Source organism: Mus caroli, chromosome 10 (genome assembly GCF_900094665.2).
Source record: "Mus caroli chromosome 10, CAROLI_EIJ_v1.1, whole genome shotgun sequence".
Lineage (NCBI taxonomy): Eukaryota > Metazoa > Chordata > Mammalia > Rodentia > Muridae > Mus > Mus caroli.
The window spans coordinates 55,673,872-55,695,151 of NC_034579.1; the positions used below are offsets into that span (position 1 = coordinate 55,673,872).

The following is a 21,280-nucleotide window of genomic DNA, read 5'->3' on the forward strand; positions in this document are numbered from 1 at the left end:
AAAAAAAAAAAAAAAAACAGTGCGTGCTTATAGTCTTTGCTCTGGGAGGCAGACATGAACAAGGTCCAGGCCAGTGTGAGACCTTATTGCAGGGGGAAAATCCCATAAATCCCATTAAGCAGATGGAGAAGAAAGGGTGCTAAACTGTGAGGAGCAGACCTCACACAGAGGGGCCGCAAGCCAAGAATCAGGGTGGGAGAGTGGGGGGGTGGACAGCTGGCGGTTGGGAGGTGGAAAGGTAGTTGTGGAGGTGTACACAGTCCATGTTCTTCCCTAGACCAGAAGGGGAAACAGCGGGATCTGGGAGAACATTGTGGTTTGGGGTGTACCACTGGGAGTCAGGAACAGGAAGGAGGAGGAGGGAGGAGGAGGAGGGAAGAGGAGAAGGGAGGAAGAGGGGGGAGGAGGAGGGAGGAGGAGGAGGGAGGAGGAGGAGGGAAGAGGAGGAGGAGGAGGAGGAGAGGTTTAATTTTGCCAGGAGAGAGGGGAAGTAGAGCCTGAGCCCCAGAGGGGCTGGAAGGAAGAAGGCCTTTCTCCAGCATTCTTAGGCATGGCTCTTTAAGAAGGCCTTCCTCCACCATCCTTAATGAAGGGACGATCCTTGCTTGTTCATACTGGCTTATTGGATGGTGGATGTGAGTGCATACACTTCATTCAGGGTGAACCTTTTGCAGGAAGGAATGCCCAGGAAGGGATGGATGTTCATTGGCTGAACACTCAAGGGTTAGATACCTCATTAGCCTGGAGAAGAACTCCAGATGTTTATGCTACCCAGTGCCCATGGTCCTCAGTGGGATGTCAAGGTTACCTGCAGGTAGAGGCAGGTAGGGAATGGCTCCACTCTTGTGGTGTCTCAATTCTGAGAATTCCAGGAGTTTGCACTCATTCAAACTGACCATCCTCATGGCTGTCTGGTAGCACGGTCCCATGTACCCTACATGCCTTCTCCTGTCCTCACCGGCTCCTAGAGTCTCTGGTCACTTTTGTTCGTTCCAGCAGAAGGAAGACCCTCCTCTGAGGGAACCTCCTCCGAGAGAGCAGGGGGCCAAATACTCAGCTGAGACCGGTAGGCTTATCCCTGCTTCCAGCCAAGCCCTCACCCGCCGCAACCGCCAGGGCCAGCGGGTCCACCCTTCTAGCAAAGATGGAGGAGTCCAAGCCTCCATTCTGCAGGACCAGGAGCTGCTGGTAAGCCCAACTCTGGAGGCAGGGACTGCAGTGGTCTCAATCTCCAGGTTCCCAGGCCTTCTGAGCCAGCACCCTGTTTGAGAAGCCTCCCACGACTGTTAAGACCAGAAAGACCCTGTCCCAGGAGTCAGCTTCCGGGGCTCTGAACCCCTCTACCTCTAGACAAACCTGTTGTCATCCTGACCCCCTTTACGTAAGTCCCCTCTCATGGGTCATTGGCCAAATTGGGACCATGCATATGCCACCACTGTATTACAACTGAAGAACTCTTCCAGTATCAACATCCACTGTTCTTGAGAAAGCCACACAGACACTGAGAGGCTAGGAGGGAGGGGCCTGCCTGGTGCATTCTCAATCCACAGCCTGCAAGGCTAACCTGGCCTGGGCCTTCTCTTGTTCCTTTTCTCTCATCAAGGCTTGAAATGAGCCCCTACTGTGTGACAGTGGACTAGGGCACTGAGCCCTACTGTGTGACAGTGGACTAGGGCACTGAGCCCCACTGTGTGACAGTGGACTAGGGCACTGGCGATCCCAGTGATCTCGGTAAAAACTCCAGGGTGTTCTCTAGAGCCAGAGAGTCACCACCTCCCTCTTAAAGGCAGTGTTTTGGGGCCCAGCAGCATGGCTAGGATCAGGCAGATCTCAGGATCTCCTCCATTCAACAGATGAGGAAGTCTGGGGCTCTGTTGGGTAGTAATCTGTGGCTTAGGTCCCGAAAGGGTGTCTAAGCATAGCCCGGCTAGAATTGGTACTTTCTCCACCATAGGGTGGCCTCACCGCACCTGGAGTTAAGTTCTCAGGTCCCGTGGGGAGGGGGCCCAAGGCAGGTAAGGAGGATGGGGAGAACTGGGAAGGGCCAAAGGGCAGTTCAGGGTGGGTCACCACTGCAAGGGGGAGCTGGGAGACTAGGGTGGGCATCTAGCAGGTACCGGCCTGAAGCAGAAGCCCCACCCAGTTCCTATCCACCAAGGATTAGGTGGACCTGCCAGGGTCTAGTAGAATCCCCCAGGTCCTTGGGAAGGCCGACTGGAAAATGCTAAGGAAACCCCACTTTCCTAGGACTCCTAGGGGGCTGCCTCCTACCTCCGGTACTCCTTCCACCCCTCCGTAGCCACAGACACCGCCGGCAACCTGGTTTAGGAAGCCCCCGGAGCACATCCGGGAAACAGATGGAGCATACCCTGCCGCTACTTGACCGGAGGCCACAGAAAAAGTCACTTGACAAAGCAGCTAGGGACCAAGGTTCCCGGCTGCTTCACTGGATGGAGCCCCTCACTAGGCATTTGGCAGAAGCCACCCACTCTGGCCAGCAGGCTGCCTACAGCGAGTCCCCTGCCTCCTGGCAAACATTTCCAGATTCCTGGAGCTCCAGGGTGGGGAGGCTCTTGGGGTACCCCAAGTCACCACCCAAAACATCCCAGCGTGCAGGACTCGGTGCGTCTCTGAGGAGGTGACTGGACAGCTCTGATTTTGCTGTCCCAGTGTGGGGCCCTAGGTTCCAACCAGTCCAATGGAGACTATGGTACTGAGGGGTGGACCTATCCAATAGCTGAGGCTTGATTCGGTTCTAAGGTTCCCACTGGATGGCTTCCTTTCCCACAGCCTCACATTCTTTACCTGCCTAGCAGGGAGCTTAAGTGTATCCACCCCCACCCCCAGGATGATTATGAGAAAAATCCCCCCCTCAAAGTGCTAGGTTCCATGGAGTAACCTTTAGGGGAACCAGTTTACCACGCCCAGGGACTGACCCCATGCTAAGGGGGAGGATCCTGCTGTTTCCCAGCACATTTGCTTACACTTGTGTGGGCCCCCACTGACCATAGCCTGGCCTCTCATATGCAGATTTTGGAGCTCCTTTGTCAAATTCTACAAACAGATTCTCTAAGGGCTATTCAGTTCTGGCTGCTTTACGCTCCATCAAAAGGTGAGGACCCCAAGATGTGGCTCTCTCTCTCTCTCTCTCTCTCTCTCTCTCTGTGTGTGTGTGTGTGTGTGTGTGTATGGGGGCGGTATGTATGGTTTGTCAAGATCTTGATCTTGTTCCTGATTCTGCAGGGCAGATACCACCCAGCTATCCAGCTTCTACTCCAGAGCCTTCTTTCTTTTCTTTTGGGAGTTCAAAGTATCCCAATGGCTTCCCAGCATCACCACCCCTCCCCCCAGCCCCACCCTCAGGAGGATTTCTGTGGCTCCGTTTCTTGGAGGGGACCATTCTTTAGTATTGACTTCAGGCATAGGTGTCTGGGATGAAAAAATAAACAAAACCAATCAGCCCCTCCTGGCTGCTGTAGAAAGCCTATACATACACACGGATGCCAACAGAGGAACACACAGGCTTGTATCCAAGACCCATGAGTCCACATCTGCTTCGGGGCAGGATGGGGAGAGGAGCTGAAGCTCACTCTCATGGGAGGAGGGAGTCGGAGGCGAGGGGTGTAAAATCCCAGATTTTCAAATGTGGTGGGGAGAGGGGGCAGAGGGGGAGGGGGAGGGGGCAGAAAGGGCCCAAACCAAAGTGCCTGCGGGCTTTCAGGGCTGGAGAGGGTGCTAAAGGGCTAAAGAGCTCTATTCATATAGCTACAAGCACTGTGGGGACCTTCCTTGGAAGCTGGGGGTGGGAGTTTGGAGAGGAGTAGGGGTGGGGGTGGGGGTGGGGAGGGGGGAGGGGTGACCTTTGAGGAATGTAGCAGGATTAGAGAAAGCTGTCCTTCACTCGGGGAGGGGGGGCTGGATGACACAGGAAAGAGGTAGGACTGAGCATACTCCTCTGTGCTGCTTTTTCAGAAAAAGATTTAGCTCTGGGGCTTCTGCAAACTGCCGTGGCTCAGCTTATCCCCCAGCCCCTTCCCTCCATCCCAGCAGAGAAGCTCTGGAACCATCTCCAAGAGCTTCAAGAGCTTCAAGAGACACAAGAAGCAGCCTACAGGTGGGCTCCGGCCCCTCACCTGCCCTTCTATTCCTAGAACCACACCCCCACATCCACCGCACCGGCCGCCGTAGTCTCTGGTTTACTGACCTACCCATAATCCCAGCACTGTAGATGGGGAAAGGAAGCTGGATCCTTGAAGAAAGCTGGTTAGCTAGACTGGATGTATCAGTGTGCTCTAGATGCAGTCGAGAGATCCCACCTCAGGGAGCAGGATGAGAACACCCTTATGGGTGCTGGACTTTTGGTCTTCACACATTTGCGCAGCAAGTGCTCTGTGCACTTAGCTATCTCCCTAGCCAAACAATGAGGACTGGAAATGGCAAAGTTGAGAGACTGGGGGGGGGGGGAAGCCATCTCAGGAACACAGGTCTGCAGGTCAGGAAAGGAAGAGCTACAGGGAGTAACATTTGCTGAGCTAGGGCTCGGCTGAGATAGTGTCTTAGGTTTGGGGGAGGCATATTTTGGTGGGTAGTTGCTTTTGTTTTGTGGACCAGGCCGGCCTCAGACCTGCTTTGTATATGAAGATGACCTTGAACTCTTGCTCCACCTGCCTCTGCCTCCTTGAGTGCTGGGATTACAGGTGAGCACCACCGTATCCTGTTTGAACAGTGCTAGGATGGAATCTTTTTTTTTTTTTTGGTTTTTTTTTTTGAGACAGGGTTTCTCTGTGTAGCCCTGGCTGTCCTGGAACTCACTTTGTAGACCAGGCTGTCCTCGAACTCAGAAATCCGCCTGCCTCTGCCTCCCGAGTGCTGGGATTTCTTCAGGGGGCTCGGCACATGCTGGGCAAGCATCCTATCAACTGAGCTACAGAGGACCGGGCTAGGGCTGGGGTTCATTTGGAGACAGTTTTACAGGCCCTGGGTTCAGTTCCTTAATGTTGCAACATTGTAACAAAGCCAACTGGAGGGAGGTCAGCAAAGAGCGCAAGCTCTACTATGATTGGATGAGAAACCCCAAGTTGGCCTCTTCACCCTCTCTTAAACCTTCCGCCAGAGTTACAGAGAAAATGATGTGAAGGGGGGGGAGGGGCGGCTACAGTAGTTTACAGCTCACACAAGGTAAAACATTAGCCGTTTGTCCAGAACCAGCTTGAAGAGCAAGGGGCTATGGGAAAGGCCGTAGCAGTAGCTGTCCCTTATGACTCCAGCCAAGAGAGCTTTGGTTCCCTGTGGTGTCTGCAGGCACAGAAGGACAGCTGTCGGGCTCTTGCTCAGGAGGTACAGGGAGGTGCCTGGATCTGTGCATGGACAGCCCTGCACCAGGCTCTTCAGGCAGGGTGTCTTACTTTCTCCTGAGAGCTGGTGGCTTATCATACCTATGCCAGCCACCAACTACTACCCACCGGACCACCTGTAGACTCAGCCTCCTGAGACTTGTCTTTTGTGTTTGGTTATAGTCCATCCCTGAGGAAGACTAAGTCACCACCTCTACCCAAACCAGGTAAGAGTCCTCAAAAGGGTTCACTGAAGCCAGCTCTGGCTGGATTCCTGCCGGAGGAAGTTGGCTTACCTCTTCATGCAGCAAACACTTATTGAGGACTTACTATGTGTCGGGCTCTGGGGAGTCATGAGAGAAGAATTGGGGCAAGTTCCTATGTCATCAGGGCTTAGAGAGATGACATAGAGAGGAAGTATCCAAAGGACAGAATCCCCTGGGAGGACAGTAGGTGAATCAGGGAGCACTCCCTGTCATGAGGCATAGCCACTTCTACTTGGGAATGTCCAGGGAGCATCTACAAGTAGAACTCCCTCCTGCCTGGTATCCTGATGGAAGACCAAGCTGGGCAGGGTATCTGGGCTCTGTGGGTAGAGGGCAGCCACACAAGATAAGACAGAAGAGGGTCAGCCTCTTGGAGAGTGTAGGACATGCTGAGGTTATGAGCAGGATGTGGTATGTCCCTGTGGTCACTGTGCCAGGCATGAATGGTGGTGATGATGGCAAGCAGGGACAAGGGAGCCCAGGAAAGAGGCCCCTGCAGCGGATGTAGTGTCTTAGACCAAAGAGTGTGGGGGTGGGGTAGTAGCTGGCAGGAAGAAGACAATGCTTGTCACCATCAGTGGATGATGTGACTCTCCCTTGTCAGGCTGTGCAGAGTCCCAAGCACCCAGCAGAGTGGCTGGCATGCCATAGGGGCTTGACTTGTGTTTGTCATCCAGATGAGAAGGGACCTGAGAGTGGCCAGGCCGACTCCCAGAGGGGAACCAGCTCGTTTCAGGTTCCCTGCAGCTGAACTGAAAGCAAAGCTGGCCTTGACCTTGGTACTCCCTTGACTGCTCTCTTGCCACGGCCCCTCCTGTCCCCTTAGAGTACATAGGCAAAGCCCAAGTCCTCCTGGTGCATCCCAGCGAGGACCCAGAGGAGAAAACGACCAAGGTTGAAAGCTGAAGAGCCCAGACCAGAGCACGGAGACTTCTGCCTAGCTCCAAGGCAGCCGCTCAGCTTGGGGAGGGGAGGGGCTCCTGTCCTTCTACCTCGACTCCAGCCCCTGGCCTCCAACAGTACTAAATAAAATCCTGCCCTCCCTCCTGGATGAGGGCAGTTCCACCCTCCCTCAGGAGTGTCTGTGTTTAGATGGTTTCTTCTAGAAGAGAAGTGTCCCCCCCCCCCCCGTAAGCCAGTGGTACTGCCCTCAGTTAGCAAAGGTTTTCACATGTTCGTGTAATCAAGATGATCTCCCACAGGCATGCTCAGAGGCCTGTAGGTGACTCTAGATCCGGTCAAACAGACACCTAATATGAACCATTCCAGCCGCCGTGCCTGGCCTTCTGCATTCGATATTAAAGCCCTTAGCACTTCTGCTGGTTCCTCCCTATCAGTGGCAGCCTAAGTGACAAGTGTGCCCATTGCTGTCTCTCTGGCTGCATTCCACATTTACTTCCATCCATGGTTGGAAGATGTGGTCAAATATAACAGGAACGTTATCATCTAAGCCACGGGGGGGGGGGGGTGTTGAATAAGATTAGCCTCTAGGCTCACATATTTCAGTGTTTAGGGAGTAGCACGGTTTGAAAAGATTAGGGGGTGTGGTCTTGTTAGAGTGGGTGTGGCCTTGTTGTAGGAAGTGTGTCACTCACTGTCAGTGGGCCTTGAGGTTTCCCAAGTCCATGCCAGGCCCAGGAGTCTCTTCCTGCTGCCTGTGAATCCAGATGTAGAACTCTCAGCTCCTCCTCCAGCATCATGTCTGCCTCTGTTCCACCATGCTTCCTGCCATGATGATACTGGACCAAACCTCTGAAACTGTAAGCCAGCCCCAATTAAATGCTTTCTTTTATAAGAGTTGCCTTGGTTGGGCTGGAGAGATGGCCCAATGGTTAAGAGCACTGACTGCTCTTCCAGAGGTACTGTGTTCAATTCCCAGCAACCACATAGTGGCTCACAATCATCTGTAATGGGGATCCGATGCCCTCTTCTGGTGTGCCTGAACACAGCGACAGTGTACTCATATACATATACAATAAATCTTAAAAAAATTTTTTTTTAAAGTTGCCTTGGGGGGGCTGGAGAGATGGCTCAGCGGTTAAGAGCACTGATTGCTCTTCTGAAGAACCTGAGTTCAAATCCCAGCAACCACATGGTGGCTCACAACCATCCATAACGAGATCTGGCGCCCTCTTCTGGAGTGTCTGAGGACAGCTACAGTGTACTTACATTAAATAAAAGTTGCCTTGGTCATGGTGTCTCTTCACAGTAATAATAGAATGGTGACTTAAGACAGAAGAGTACTGGCCCCTCCATGCATTCCCCCATCTTTGGAGCTTTTACGTCTTGCAGAAGTGAGACTCTGTCTTGTCTTTGTCTTGTCCGTTTGAAAAACTACCACACAGATCCCTTGGGTTAGGTAATTCATAGACAATTGAAGTTTGTTTTACATTCTGGAAGTGGCAAAGTCTAAGGTCAAGGTTCTGGTAGGTTTGGCGTCATAAGGACCTGTCATTTTTTTTTTTTTTTTTTTTTTTAAAGATTTATTTATTATATGTAAGTACACTGTAGCTGTCTTCAGACACTCCAGGAGAGGGCGCCAGATCTCGTTACAGATGGTTGTGANCCACCATGTGGTTGCTGGGATTTGAACTCTGGACCTTCGGAAGAGCAGTCGGGTGCTCTTACCCACTGAGCCATCTCACCAGCCCCGGACCTGTCATTCTTGGATGAAGACCTTCTATATACCCTTGCATAGCATAATGGGAAGACAGACTCCCCCAAGCCCTCTTAGAAGGGTGCCTATTCACTCCCTATTCATGAAGTGAAAACTCCCATGAGCCAATTCCTCCTAATAGGCCTGCATTTTTCAAATTGAGACAGGGCTCTTCATTTAACCCTGTTCAGACTGGCTTTGAACTTACACTTCTCTTGGTTCAGCCTCTCTAGGGCTGGGATTATAAATATAAGCCACCACCCCTGGCCAGGTCCCAATTTCTTAGCACTATGAGTCACCTTGGAGACAGTATTTAATAATATCACCTTTCAACATATGAATCTAGGGGGTGAGGGGTGGCGGGATCAACTAACAGTCAAACCATAGCACCCACAAAACAGTAAGCCCCCATTCCCCGCTTCTTGGCTGCGGGGAACCACGCTCTGGTTTTCCGTGCCTGAGTGTGAAGCAGTTCCCAGGAGCCTCCTAGTAGAATCCTCTTTGTCTTTTTTTTTAATCAGGTTTGTTTTTCTTGGCATAGCATCTTTTAAGAGTCCAACATGTTGTGACCTGTGTCACAGTCTCCTGCCACCTCTGTTTATTGATGTAGCACTGAAGTTCTCCCGCCTTAGACCATCCAGCTCCATCAGCAACCTGAGCCCCACCAAAGGCCTGTTCATATGTTCATAGTGAGGGGAACATAATACTGCCACCTGCCTTAGCCTAGATAAAATAAACAACAGCTGGCACTAAGTCTTCTTGAATGCCTCAAGGTGTATTGTTATGGGTGTCTTAGGTAGGGTTTTACTGCTGTGAACAGAAACCATGACCAAGGCAACTCTTACAAGGACAACATTTATTTGGGACTGGCTGACATTTATTTGGTTCAGAGGTTCAGTCCATTATCATCAAGGCAGGAACATGGCAGCATCCAGGCAGACATGGTGCAGGAGGAGCTGAGAGCTCTACATCTTCATCTGAAAGCTGCTAGCAGAATACTGGCTTCCAGGCAGCTAGGATGAGGGTTTTATAGCCCACACCCACAGTGACACACCTACTACAACAGGGGCAAACCTTCTAATAGTGCTACTCCCCGGGCCGAGCATATACAAACCATATCATGGGGTAAATACCTGTCACTGTGGATACTTCCTTATTCTGGTTCAGGGGACCAGTCCATGGTTAACAGCTACCCTGCTATAGTTCTGAGGGGCAAGAGCATCCTGGCAGCAAAATGCCAATGTCAATAGGAGTGTGTGGTAGAGGTGGCTGCTCACTGCAGCCAAGAAGCAGAGAGAGAGAGAGAGACAAGAAAGGAATCTGGGACAAGATGTAGCCTCTGAAGACACAGCCCCGTTGGATGCCTCCCTCCAGCTTGTCCCATCTCCAAAAGTTCCCACCACATCCCAACAACTGGACTCCATCAATGGGTTAATCTTGAGCAAGGGGACCCTTGTAATTTAATCACCTGAAGTTAGGTTTAGCCATCTGGGGATGGGGGTTGGGGGAGAACCTGGGCTGTCCTCTCCTCCTCTCCCAAGGTTTGTATAAAGCCCAGCCCTGTCCAATCAGAGCCTGGTCCTTTGGCACAGGCTTGATCAATGGAGAAAATATGCATGCAATCTGCACTGGGCCAAGCATGTGCTGACCTTGGGAAGATTTGGTGCTGGCCCCTGAACATCACAGTATTCCGTCCGTCATTAGTCATGTATTCCATGGAGACCAAGGGCTCATCCCACGCATCCCTGGATTCGCATGCACTCCTTCCTATATGTGAGCCATCAAAAAGTACCAAAAGCGTTTCCAGGTTGCTGTGGCACAGACCTTTAATCCCAGCACTTGGGAGGCAGAGGCAGGTGGATCTCTGAGTTCAAGGCCAGCCTGGTCTACAGAGTGAGTTCCAGGACAGCCAGGGCTATACAGAGAAACTCTTTCTTAAACACCAATAACAACAAAATCCAAGTGTTACCTTTTTTTGCTTATTTCTCACATAAAACTTACCATTTTTGTCATGTCGAAGAGCCTGGCTTGGGAGCATCAAGAATGTCCCTCACTTTTGTGGGATCTTCCTCATCCCTCTCCAGGGCAACTGCTCTGCAAATCTGAACCTCTATTGCTGTTAAAAAGGAATGCACCTTCCCTCCTCCAAGTCACTCCCAGGTCTCCTTCTATTTTGTTTCTGAGTGTTTGGCTGCTCTAGATGCTCGCATTTAGAGCATCTTTTCCTGACTGGCTTATTCCATGTAACAGTTCATACACTTAACAGAACATAACAGTTCATAGCATGTCAGGATTTCTTACCTTTTTGAAGGCTAAATAATAGTCTACTGTTTAGATAGATCACATTTGTTAGGTTGATGTTAGTATTGTGTGTGTGTGTGTGTGTGTGTGTGTGTGTGTGCTATTGGAATCAAAGGCAACCCTTCTGTGATGGTTTGTATATGCTTGGGCTAGGGAGTGGCTAGTGCCATTAGGAGGTTAGGAGGTGTGGCCTTGTTGAAGTAGGTGTGTTACTGTGGGTGTGAGCTATAAGTCCCTCACCCTAGCTGCCTGGAAGTCAGTCTTCTGCTAGCAGCCTTCAGATGAAGATGGAGAACTCTCAGCTCCTCCTGCAGCATGCCTGCCTGGATGCTGCCATGCTCCCACCATGATAATGGACTGAACCTCTGACCCTGTAAGCCAGTCCCAATTAAATGTTGTTCTTTATAAGAGTTGCTTTGGTCATGGTGTCTGCTCACAGCAGTAAAACCCTAAGACACCTGCACTTGCTAAGAAAGTACTCCACCACTGAGCTACTTTCTCTGTCCTGCCCTAGACCCTACTACTGATGTATTTATCCCCTGATACATGACGTTAAGTGGGTCCCACTGCTGCCTGTTGCACACGATGATTCTCTGGGGGAAAGCATGACAGAAGTACAACAGTAGGTTTCTGTGTCACATGCCAACAAAAGAACCCAGAACCAACCTAAAAATGTAAAGAGAAAGTTCTAGAATTAGAATCTTCATCATCAGAGTTCTGGTCCTGGTTCTGGAGGAGAGCCCTTCATTCCTAGATCTGGGCCATGCACGTTCCTCTGAGGTGAATTTTGTTACAACCATTTATCACCTATTGTTTCTATTCCTAATATTTCTTTCCATTTGCCCAATTTATTCTCAGATATAATTTTATTCCAAGCAATAGTCTCTCTGCTTCATAGTTTTGGTGTGTTGTTTATAAAAGTTTCTCTCAGATGTGAAAATGAGTTCTACGGTTGTTAGTAAGATGGCTTCGTGGGTAAGGGCATCTGCTGCCAGGCCTGGTAACCTGAGTCAGATTGCCCAGGGAGGGCCATAGCACGCCTGCCCCCAATCAGTTGGGTGTGTGCATACACATACACACACAGAAAATAAAATATAACACAAGTTTGTTTGTTTGTTTGTTTGTTTGTTTTAAAGATTTATTTATTTATTTATTTATTATATGTAAGTACACTGTAGCTGTCTTCAGACACTCCAGAAGAGGGCACCAGATATCGTTAAGGATGGTTGTGAGCCACCATGTGGTTGCTGGGATTTGAACTCTGGACCTTCGGAAGAGCAGTCGGGTGCTCTTACCCACTGAGCCATCTCACCAGCCCTTGTTTGTTTTTTTAAGTGGGAGGGTAGGGAGGGAAGAAGGGCTTGGGGGAAGGGGAAGCAATATGAAATAAAAATTAATGTAAATTTTTTAAAAAGTCTAAAAATTAAAAATTAATAAAATACAAAGTTCTTCTGCACCACCTAAGGTTATCTATTCTGCTACCAGAACATTGTGATTCCATCCTGGGGAGTGTTAATTAGAAGAGTGTGACAACGAAGATAACTCTCTGCACACACACAGGAATGTTCCAGTTCCTGGCTTCTCCCTCCCAGTCTGCTTGCTCAACCACCAGGTCCTTCCCTATTCCACTGCAATAGATAAAAACAGGGACATCAGGCTGGAGAGATGGCTCAGAGGTTAACAGCACTGACTGCTCTTCCAGAGGTTCTCACAACCATCTGTAATGGGTTCCGATGCCCTCTTCCGGTGTGTCTGTCTGATGACAGCTACAGTGTACTCATACAAATAAATAAACTTAAAACAAAACAAACCAAAACCAGGGACATCAATGGCAGGGAAGTTTGTCCCATTGTCTGGCTGCAAACTCTGTATCAGAGAATGGCCTTGAACTCTTGATCCTTCTGTTCCTGTGGGCTGGGACTACTTGGTGTGCCACCAAGCCTGGCTCTTCACCTTCAACACTTAAATGTTTCGTCTGTCCACACAGAACTTTCAAACGGTAGATACTTTTGTTGCAACTCAATAAGGGGCTTAAACAAGTACTGTGTGGTTCGGGAGATAGTTGAATCACTTGGGCTTGGATACCCAGAACCCACAGGAAAGCTAGGCACAGCGGTGTACATCTGTAAGCCCAGCACTTGTATGCAGAATTGGGAGACAGGGGCGGGAGACTCCCTGGAAGCTCATGGCCATCTCGTTTGGTACACAAAGTGGTAAATAACAAGTGACCCTGCCTCAGATGAGATGAAAGGCTAGGACTGTCGCCTGGGGTTGTCTTCTGACCTCCAAACACATGTACCTAAGAGCTGCAGTGATTTTTATTGTGGGGACTCAGAAATAATCCATATTAAGTGCTAAGCATGGTGCTGGATTTAACAGGCCCTAGTGACCCCTGCTTCTAATCAGCACACAGATCAAAAAGCAGCTGAGGCCCAGGAAAGGCTGCAGTACTTACTTGGAACATGTAACGCCCGAGCCAAGTCTGCTCTGGACTCTATGGGAACAGCCCGTTCTTGTTCGTGGCCAAAGCTCTCAGGCAGCACACCCTGGTTTTCATGGTTTGCCTGGAGTTCAAAATCCCTGCCCAGCTCCACTGCAGGACCTGGATGCCCTCGCTTTAGTCTTCAGCTGCTCTGTCACCCCATGCTCAATGGTCTTATTCTCAGACCTCCAGGCTGGGAAAGGATCCCACAGCCTGGTGAGTCTCTATCTCAGTTTTCTATTTTGTAGTAGCTAAGACCCAGGGAAGGGAAGATTTGCCCATCTATAGTCACGGCATGGGAATCTCAATAAACTAACACACATACACACACACACACATACACACACACACACACACACACACACACACACACAGAGTGGTCCAGATAAGTAAGTGTGCTCTCTCCATCTTTCTGTCTGAGGTAGGGTCTCAGGTATCCCAGACTGGTCTCAAACTATATAGCAGTGGACAACCTTAAATTTTGGTTCCTCCTGATTCCTCCTCCCCAAGTGCCGGGACTACAGCCATGCGCTCCCATGTCTGGTTTATGCAACACTGCAAACAGAGCACTGGCTTTCCTACAGGCTAGATGCATCTGCTCGATTTCCTGTTGCTCGTATAAAATGTTGGCCAAGAGCAACTTGGGGATGAAGGGATTTGTTTGGCTTACATGTCCCTATCAGCTGATCATCCGGAGAAGTTAGGGGAGGGACTCAAGTAAGAGCAGAAGCAGGAACCACGGAGGGAAGCATTTTTCTGTCTTGTTCAGCTTGCTTTCTTATACTATCCAGAACTGTCTGCTCAGGGAGGGTGGCACTGGCCACAGAGGTCCAAGCCCTCTTGTATCAATCATTAAACAAGAAATTGATCCCACAGATATGCCCACAGGCCAATATGATGGAGACAAGTCTCCTTTCCCAGATGTGTCCCAGAGCTATGCAGGGTAAAAGTTCGGTGATGGACTAGTATTGTCTGCTGTGGGCACAAGCTGGGGACACATACCTGCCAGCACGCTACCATCTGAGCCATATCCCCAGCGTGCTCACTATTTAGACTGTGCAGATGGACTCAGGGACCCCAGGAATGCTGGACAGTTAGGACTGCTCAGAGATGCCTTGTGCCCAGCCTGGACTCTGTGGACCCCTTAGGATGTGGGGGAGGGCCCGGAGGTTCCTTGGGCTGGTTGCTAGATCTCTCTTCCTTGATGGGGTTACTGAAGCTCTGTTTCCATATGCTGACTGAGCATCTATCTAGGAAATGTTCCCATTGGTGTATAACATTTTAGACAGACCGACTGGCCACTAGCCACTGGCCACTGGCCAGAGTTATACAGGGTAAAAGTTCGGTGATGGACTAGTAATGTCTGCTGTGGGCACAAGCTCGAGTCACATACTCTGTGTGTAGAGAGGCAGCTTTCTGGAACAGGCAGTCAAGGGGTGGAGATGGAGCTTGGTTGTGATTCCTGCACTGGCTGCCCTGGCATGGGAAATGCCTGCAGATTGTAAAAATAGAGGCATGTACTCTAGTTAGGGGTGGGTGTTTTGTTTTGTTTTGTTTTGTTTTTTGTATAGTCTTAGCCAGGGTTCTAAAAATGTCAGGGAAGAGCCAGTGTAGTAATAGATTATTGATGTCTGACACAGACACAAAGCAAGACATGGATTGTTTCACACATACACACACCCCACAACCGCAGTCCCTTTCTCTCTTGGCTGTGGGGTTAAACCCAGGGTCCCAGAAATGCAAAGCAAGTATTCGACCAATAGCAGGTGAGGTGGGCTAATTCTTTCTCTCCCTTTCTCACCTCCACAGTGCTGGGGACCAAGGGACTTTTGCATGCAAGGCAAACACTCTATCCACTGAGCCGGTCTCTCCAGCCCAATGGACTGGTACTTTAACATCGCACAGTGCGTTCACATCATCAGATTTTTGTTCAGTAAGATGCACCACAGCCCTTCTTCCTACTTGGCACTCAGATTCTGCTTGGATCCTTCCAGGAAAAACAAAACAAAAACAAAAAACTGGTTCACCACCATCCAAGGAAACTACCCCTTGCAGAGTTGCAAAGCTCTGATCATTAAAATTTTCTTGAGTAGCCCCAAAGGTACCTCCCAGCCATCTCCACCCTTGATATGGTAACTTGCCCAAAGCCATTCAGGTCTTTGTGGCCCTTCCTTGTTTGTTCCCATCTGCAATCACCTTACAACTGCTAGGCCCAGCTCTTAAGAGTGCTGGCTACACTGTCCCCATCCTCCAAAACAGAAAACACACAAACACACACACATACACACACACACACACACACACACACACCACGGAGCATCACTTTTGGGGTCTAAAAACAAAACACCAAGGGCAATATTAATAAATAGGTAACGTTTTAAAAATCAGCATCTCCAGGCCGGTCCACACATGACTTGACTCAGAGTAGCTCCGGGCACCTGCAGAGCAGGAGACAGGAGTGGGAGGAGCATGCAGAGTCCCCGGCATCCCAACTCTCCACGGAGCTTGCAAGCCAGGGGCTTTCCTTCCTCCAGCGGAGGAAGGTAGATAGACAAGCACCTCTGCCACTTGGCCCTCAAAATGAGGGTCTAGGCAATTTCCTGAGAGTCTGAGGACCATGGAAGGTGCTCTACGCATCCTCCCTACCCTAACCCGGGAGCAGCAGCAGCTGGCATCCTGCCGGGGCCCTCTGCACAGTCCAGCTGAGTGGATTCTCAAGTCGCTGGCCACCTGACTGGTCTTCTGAGCATCACGCATTCGGGCCCAGCTTAAGCCAGAAGGGAAGAGCCCCCGCCCTCAACTCCAGGAGGAGTAGACTTCAGCAGAGAGTGATAGCTGAGGGGGACAGTCTTAGAGGTGACATCTTTCCAGTGGTCACCTTTCAGTCTGGTTCTCCTGCAAGCCCCTGTGATGACTGAAGTCACCACCAATCCTGGTCTAACCAGGGACCAAGCCCCAGCTTGGTAACTCCTGGATGTTGAAGCTGTGTATCCAGGCCTCCTCCTCTGGTGTCTTGGGTGTGATATTGGGGGGTCAGTCTGTTACCTAGAGTCACCAGCTGTGACATCTATAGGGACAGAGCGGGCCACAAAAGTGACCCTATGGCCTGCAAAGGTGAACTGATCTCCGCCCGGGATTAGCAGCCATCAGCTGACAAGAGCCAGGCCTGAGAAGAACTCTCCCCTGCCCGACCCTGCAGCCATGAAGCCTCACCTCTACATCCATCCCTGACTCTTCCCAAGTCTGCCTTCTGTGCAGCCCTACCTCCTGAGTCCTGCTTTGTCTTTGGTGTGTGTGTGTGTGTGTGTGTGTGTGTGTGTGTGTGTGTGCGTGTGGCTGGACAGGCCTCCCTGGTAGTCAGAAGTCATGGACAAGCAAGAATCTCTGACAGGCTCCTGCATGGGCTTCAGCCCTATATGGCCCAGTGGGTATGGGAAGGGGCATTACTGAGACTAGAGGAAAAAATCATATAAAAAACTCTGGGAAGTGGAGCCCGGGCTCTGCTAGCTGAGGTATTTCTGGTTAGGGCAGTCCCTGATCTCCCTTTCCTCCCCCAACCCTGTCACGGGAGTAAAGAGCGTCACAGCCCCAAACAGAACAAGAGGGCAAATAATTTAAAAGGGAACCTGTGCTACCTCCTGTCCCCTGCGCTTGAGTCCTCTGAGCCAGGATCCCTGGGACCACAGGCAGAGCATAAAAAAGACTGGAGGAATGGGCTCATGTCACTGGGGAGGTGGCAGGAAGGCTGGTGCCTCCATGCCCTGGTTCCTCCCTGGACAGTTCTTGACCCTCAGAGGTTGGCATAGCTGTTTGGGTCCAGTCCTGAGGTGGGCTCCGTGGGGTTGCGGGAGAATTGCCCGGAAACGCTTTAGGGCTTAGCATCTGGGGGGTGACCGGATGCTGAGTCACTGGGAAGATCCTGTCCACCACATCTGGTAGCTGCGTGGGCTGGCTTTGCCGATGATCTTCCAGGCTGGTTGGCCCCCTTGTAGACTCCACATCCTCCGGGGTGGCCTTGGGTGCTGGCAAGAGACTCCCAGAAGTGGAGAAGGTGGGTGGTGTGGCCAGGCTGGCATTGGGGCCCAAGGCCTTCTTTATGCAAGACTCACAGCACAGACGGTGGTAGCCGGGGATGGTGCAGTATCGGTCCAACACTTCCATTCGGCAGAAGACGGATCTGTCTCGCACACAGGGCTCCACTGTACATACATGAAGGGTGCCCATCAGGAGGGGACGTCTTTCCTCCTTCTGTCCCAGCTAGAATCACTACATAGCTCATTCCACCCAGGAGGTCAGACCCTTCCACAGGGAAGAGAATCTAAACGGACCATCCTGCCTCCCTGTCACAAACACAGTATCAGCATCATTAGAACCTTGGTGGTAAGGCTAATTGTCAAACACTGTGCATACCTACTGAGCCAGCACCTCTATGGTGGAGCAAAACTGTTTTAAAGAACCCTCCAACAACTTCCAGTGCCTAGGAAGAGCTATATAGCTCTGACTGGTTCAACCACATACTCAGCTACGCTGGTCTTTATCCAGGAAGCTCTACCTGGGGAGTCTGGGCTAGGGCCTAGACACTGAGGTAAGTCTAGATTCAACCAAGCATGAGAACCCTGCTCTAGGAAGAAGATGGAACCCTAGACTCTCCTAGCTACCCAGTTACCCCCTGCAGCTAAGGTGGTTAAGAGCACTGGATGCTTGCTCTTCCAGAGGTCCTGAGTTCAATTCACAACAACCACATGGTGGCTTACAACCATCTGTAATGAGATCTGATGCCCTCTTCTGGTGTGTCTGAGGATGGCTACAGTGTACTTACATATAATAAATAAATCTTAAAAGAAAAAAAAAAAAAGCTCTTTAGAGAAATGTAGTGGCTCAGGCACCTGGGATCAAGAGCAGGCTCTGGAGCAGAGACAATAGAAGCCAATGGTCACTAGATGGCGCCAAAGCTCCAGAGCCAGAATCAGAGCCCCAACTGCTTTGAGGAATTTGCCCAGCTTCTGTTTTGAGGAGAGGCCAAGAGGTCAAAGGGTTGCATGAGGCGCGGTAATAGCCTGGTAACTAGGGAGTTTGTCTTAGTAGATGCAGGGAAAGTCTTAATCCACAGAGACAGGAAAGGAGAGACCACAGGGTGAATTAATTGCTAGCCCTGTGAGGCAGCAGTAGAGGACACTGGTTCAGTTCCATGGTTCCTTCTCTCAGCTGCTCTGGAAAAGCAGCTCCTCTCTATGACTACAGTTCCCAGACGTGTGAAACCAGTCACGATGAGAATCCAGAGCTCTGGGGCGTACTATATAGGTTTATAAAACAGGACACCCTCACCACAGTGGACAGTGCCTTGTCACCAAACCTGGCAACAGAGAAGCCTGCGTGATTTCTTTTTAGTCTGTAGCAGGTTTGGCCGTCACGGGAGTAACACCAAACGTAGGACCAATCACAGAGTAGGTCATAGACTAGAGTGACATCATTTGGATTCTCGGAGGTCACCCAGACAGGTAGACACTATGTCTGCTCCATTGCTAACACTCCAAATCCTGGGCTGTGTGTAAGGCTGGGGGAGGGGAAGGGGAAGGGCCCCTGGCTATACTTACTTGTTGAGATCCTGTCCTCAGGAGTCAGGGGCCTGGATTGGGGTTCCCAGTGTCCTGTTTTGGTCACAGGGTCCTGGACCTCCGCCTTCACTGTAGAGTTCTGGAGATCTCCTGTGAACAGACGCAGCTGAAGTACAAATGGGTGAGAGCATCCTTTACCCAGAGTGCTTGGGGCCAGAAGCACTTCCACTGTCTTTCCCCTGGGATTTGGAATATTTGCATAGACTTAATGAGGCCTCTAGGAGGTGAGCCCCAGATCTAATCCTGGGGTGCAGCTGTTTCTTTTTTCATTTATTTGCATTTTTGTCCTGTGTGTACTAGTGTGGGTGTCACAGAGCATCTGCAGAGGTCAGGGGACAGCTTTAGAGGAGTCAGGTCTCTGTTTCCACTGTGTAGACCTCGGCTTGGCAGCGAGCGCCTTTATCCACTGAGCCGTCCTGATAGCCCCATTGGTTTCTTAGGCCCAAAATGTGCAGGTAATTTTGTATAATGTTTTAAATGATTTGGGAACTGAAATGAGGTTCGTACATAAGAGTGTAAGACCCAATGGAGAAGCTAGAGAAAGTACCCAAGGAGCTAAAGGGATCTGCAACCCTATTGTTGGAACAACATGATGTACTAACCAGAACCCCGGAGCTCTTGTCTCTAGCTGCATATGTATCGAAAGATGGCCTAGTCGGCCATCATTGGAAAGAGAGGCCCATTAGACTTGCAAACTTTATATGCCCCAATATAGGGGAATGCCAGGGCCAAAAGAATGGGAATGGGTGGGTAGGGAAGTGGGGGGCGCTATGGGGGACTTTTGGGATAGCATTGGAAATGTAACTGAGGAAAATATGTAATAAAAATATTAAAAATTAAAAAAAAAGAGTGTAAGAGTCTTGGAAGGTCCTTTTGTCTCTTCTAGGATGCTGACTAACTGGGTACTGATATTTCGATCACACCATATCCTCTGCAGTCAGGAATGGAATCGCCCATCAATGGCAGCGTGCGTGCGAGCACTCCAGGAGTTCTGGATCGGGCAGCATTTGGGATTCTGGATTAGGGATGCCCAGCCTGTCTTTGGAATTTCAAAGGGCCAGGAGACCACACTGCTACACATTCACAGGGCCTGAGGAACGAAGGGCGGGCGAAGGGCCGGGGCCTCCCCATCCTATCTGCTCACCTCCACAGGCAGGCAGGCTGCAGACCTGCACCGTGTCCGGCTTGACCCCGTCACAGGGCCCGAGGGCACTGGAGCTGTTCCTGCATACCACCTGTCTTTGCTGGATGCCTTCTCCGCAGGTGGCAGAGCACTGTAGAGGAGCAGGAGAGCCAAGAGCCATAATGCCAGGGGCAAAGCAGTTAGGAGAGAGGGGGGAGAGGGAGAGGAAGGGGAGGGGGAAGGGGAAGGGGGGAGGGGGAGGGGGAGGGAGGGAGCCGTGAACTCAGGGTCAAAAGAGTACCAAGAAGTCTGCTATGTCTTTACTCAATCAGACAAACTTGCAAAGCCTGTACCAGGACCTGCTACTGTCAGGTTCTCCTGAGACAGTGTGACACTGTCCAAACTTGGGACTTGCTAGATCACTCCATGATTTGAACTGTGTCTCAGATGAGGACTTCCTGGGGCCTGTTCCATCGGCTGCCTCCTGTGGCCACACTCTCCACTCTATGCCTAGGTCTCAACTGTTTTATGCTCTGCTCTGGCAGGCTCCTCTGTTCTGACCCTACCACATGACATGACCTGCCCCGGGCTTGCAGGAGCCTGGGTTGCGACACTTGCTGACATACTGGCCTTGTTTCCAATTCTGTAACCAGGAGAGCTGAGGGAAAGATCTGCAATAAAGTTGGGGCTCCTTTTACCCAACACCGTTTTGCAAGCGTATGTCCACAGGTCCTCTTCCCAGGAAGTGTCAGTGAAAGACAGAAAGCAAACTGACCTCCACGTGCAAGGTTATCACATGCCTTCCACACACTGTCCTCGTAGTGACATACTCCCGACTGATAAGTGGACTGGCCGGCACTGGGGTGGCAGGGTCCCTGGGAAAGCCCTATTGCCCCATGTGACTGGGTCACTTCTAGGCACCACCTACAGCCTCTCCTAGAAGGACCCGGAAAGAACTTGTACTGGGGCATGTGACCACTGATCAAGATGCAAGTCACAGAACCAAAGGGAACCAGGGGACGCATGACTCATCCTCCTTTGTGCCTGTTGCATCCCCAGAAACCCTTGCAGGTGCAGCTTGCAGTGGGTAACATCTATCACTGGCCTGTTTATCTGTCTTGTTCCCTCACTAGACTGGCTGCTCCATGAGGGTGAGCAGCCTGCCTGTCCAGTGACGCTGGGCTTTCAGCCTTCCTTGATCTGGCATACAGTCTTTGCTCAGTAAATATTTCTTTCCTTTTTTTCTGTTTATTTTGTTTTTGTTTTTGTTTTTGTTTTTGTTTTTGTTTTTTTTCAAGACAGGGTTTCTTTGTGTAGCCTTTGTGTAGCTGTCCTGGAACTCACTCTGTAGACCAGGCTGGCCTCGAACTCAGAAATCCACCTGCCTCTGCCTCCCAAGTGCTGGGATTAAAGGCATGCACCACCACTGCCCGAGTAAATATTTCTGGAATACAAGAATGTGTCTTCATTTGCTCCTCTATGACTTGGGGGTCATGGAGCTTAG

The 21,280-nt window shown here is 50.6% G+C and overlaps 2 protein-coding genes across 5 annotated transcripts in view; one reads left to right on the forward strand and one right to left on the reverse strand.

The window, feature by feature from the left end:
- The window catches only part of Tbata (thymus, brain and testes associated), a 27,284-nt gene extending 20,615 nt beyond the window's left edge, over nt 1-6,669 (forward strand). For 2 of the 3 annotated variants that reach the window (XM_021174301.1, XM_021174302.1), the window contains exons 6-12: nt 997-1,188; nt 1,955-2,015; nt 2,248-2,622; nt 3,031-3,112; nt 3,973-4,114; nt 5,517-5,560; nt 6,426-6,488. In XM_021174301.1, coding sequence (XP_021029960.1) covers nt 997-1,188; nt 1,955-2,015; nt 2,248-2,622; nt 3,031-3,112; nt 3,973-4,114; nt 5,517-5,537 — 873 coding nt within the window. In that variant the 3' untranslated portion in view covers nt 5,538-5,560; nt 6,426-6,488. Of the gene's footprint in view, nt 1-996; nt 1,189-1,954; nt 2,016-2,247; nt 2,623-3,030; nt 3,113-3,972; nt 4,115-5,516; nt 5,561-6,425 lie in introns of all 3 variants that reach the window. The other variant, XM_021174303.1, reaches the window with a different exon arrangement.
- Nucleotides 6,670-15,396: 8,727 nt separating this feature from the next.
- The window catches only part of Adamts14 (ADAM metallopeptidase with thrombospondin type 1 motif 14), a 79,661-nt gene continuing 73,777 nt past the window's right edge, over nt 15,397-21,280 (reverse strand). The window contains exons 20-22 of one of the 2 annotated variants that reach the window (XM_021174539.2): nt 19,798-19,927; nt 18,633-18,743; nt 15,397-17,237 (exon numbers count right to left, since the gene is read on the reverse strand). In XM_021174539.2, the coding sequence (XP_021030198.1) occupies nt 16,756-17,237; nt 18,633-18,743; nt 19,798-19,927 (723 nt within the window). In that variant the 3' untranslated portion in view covers nt 15,397-16,755. The remainder of the gene's footprint in view (nt 17,238-18,632; nt 18,744-19,797; nt 19,928-21,280) is intronic. The other variant, XM_029482694.1, reaches the window with a different exon arrangement.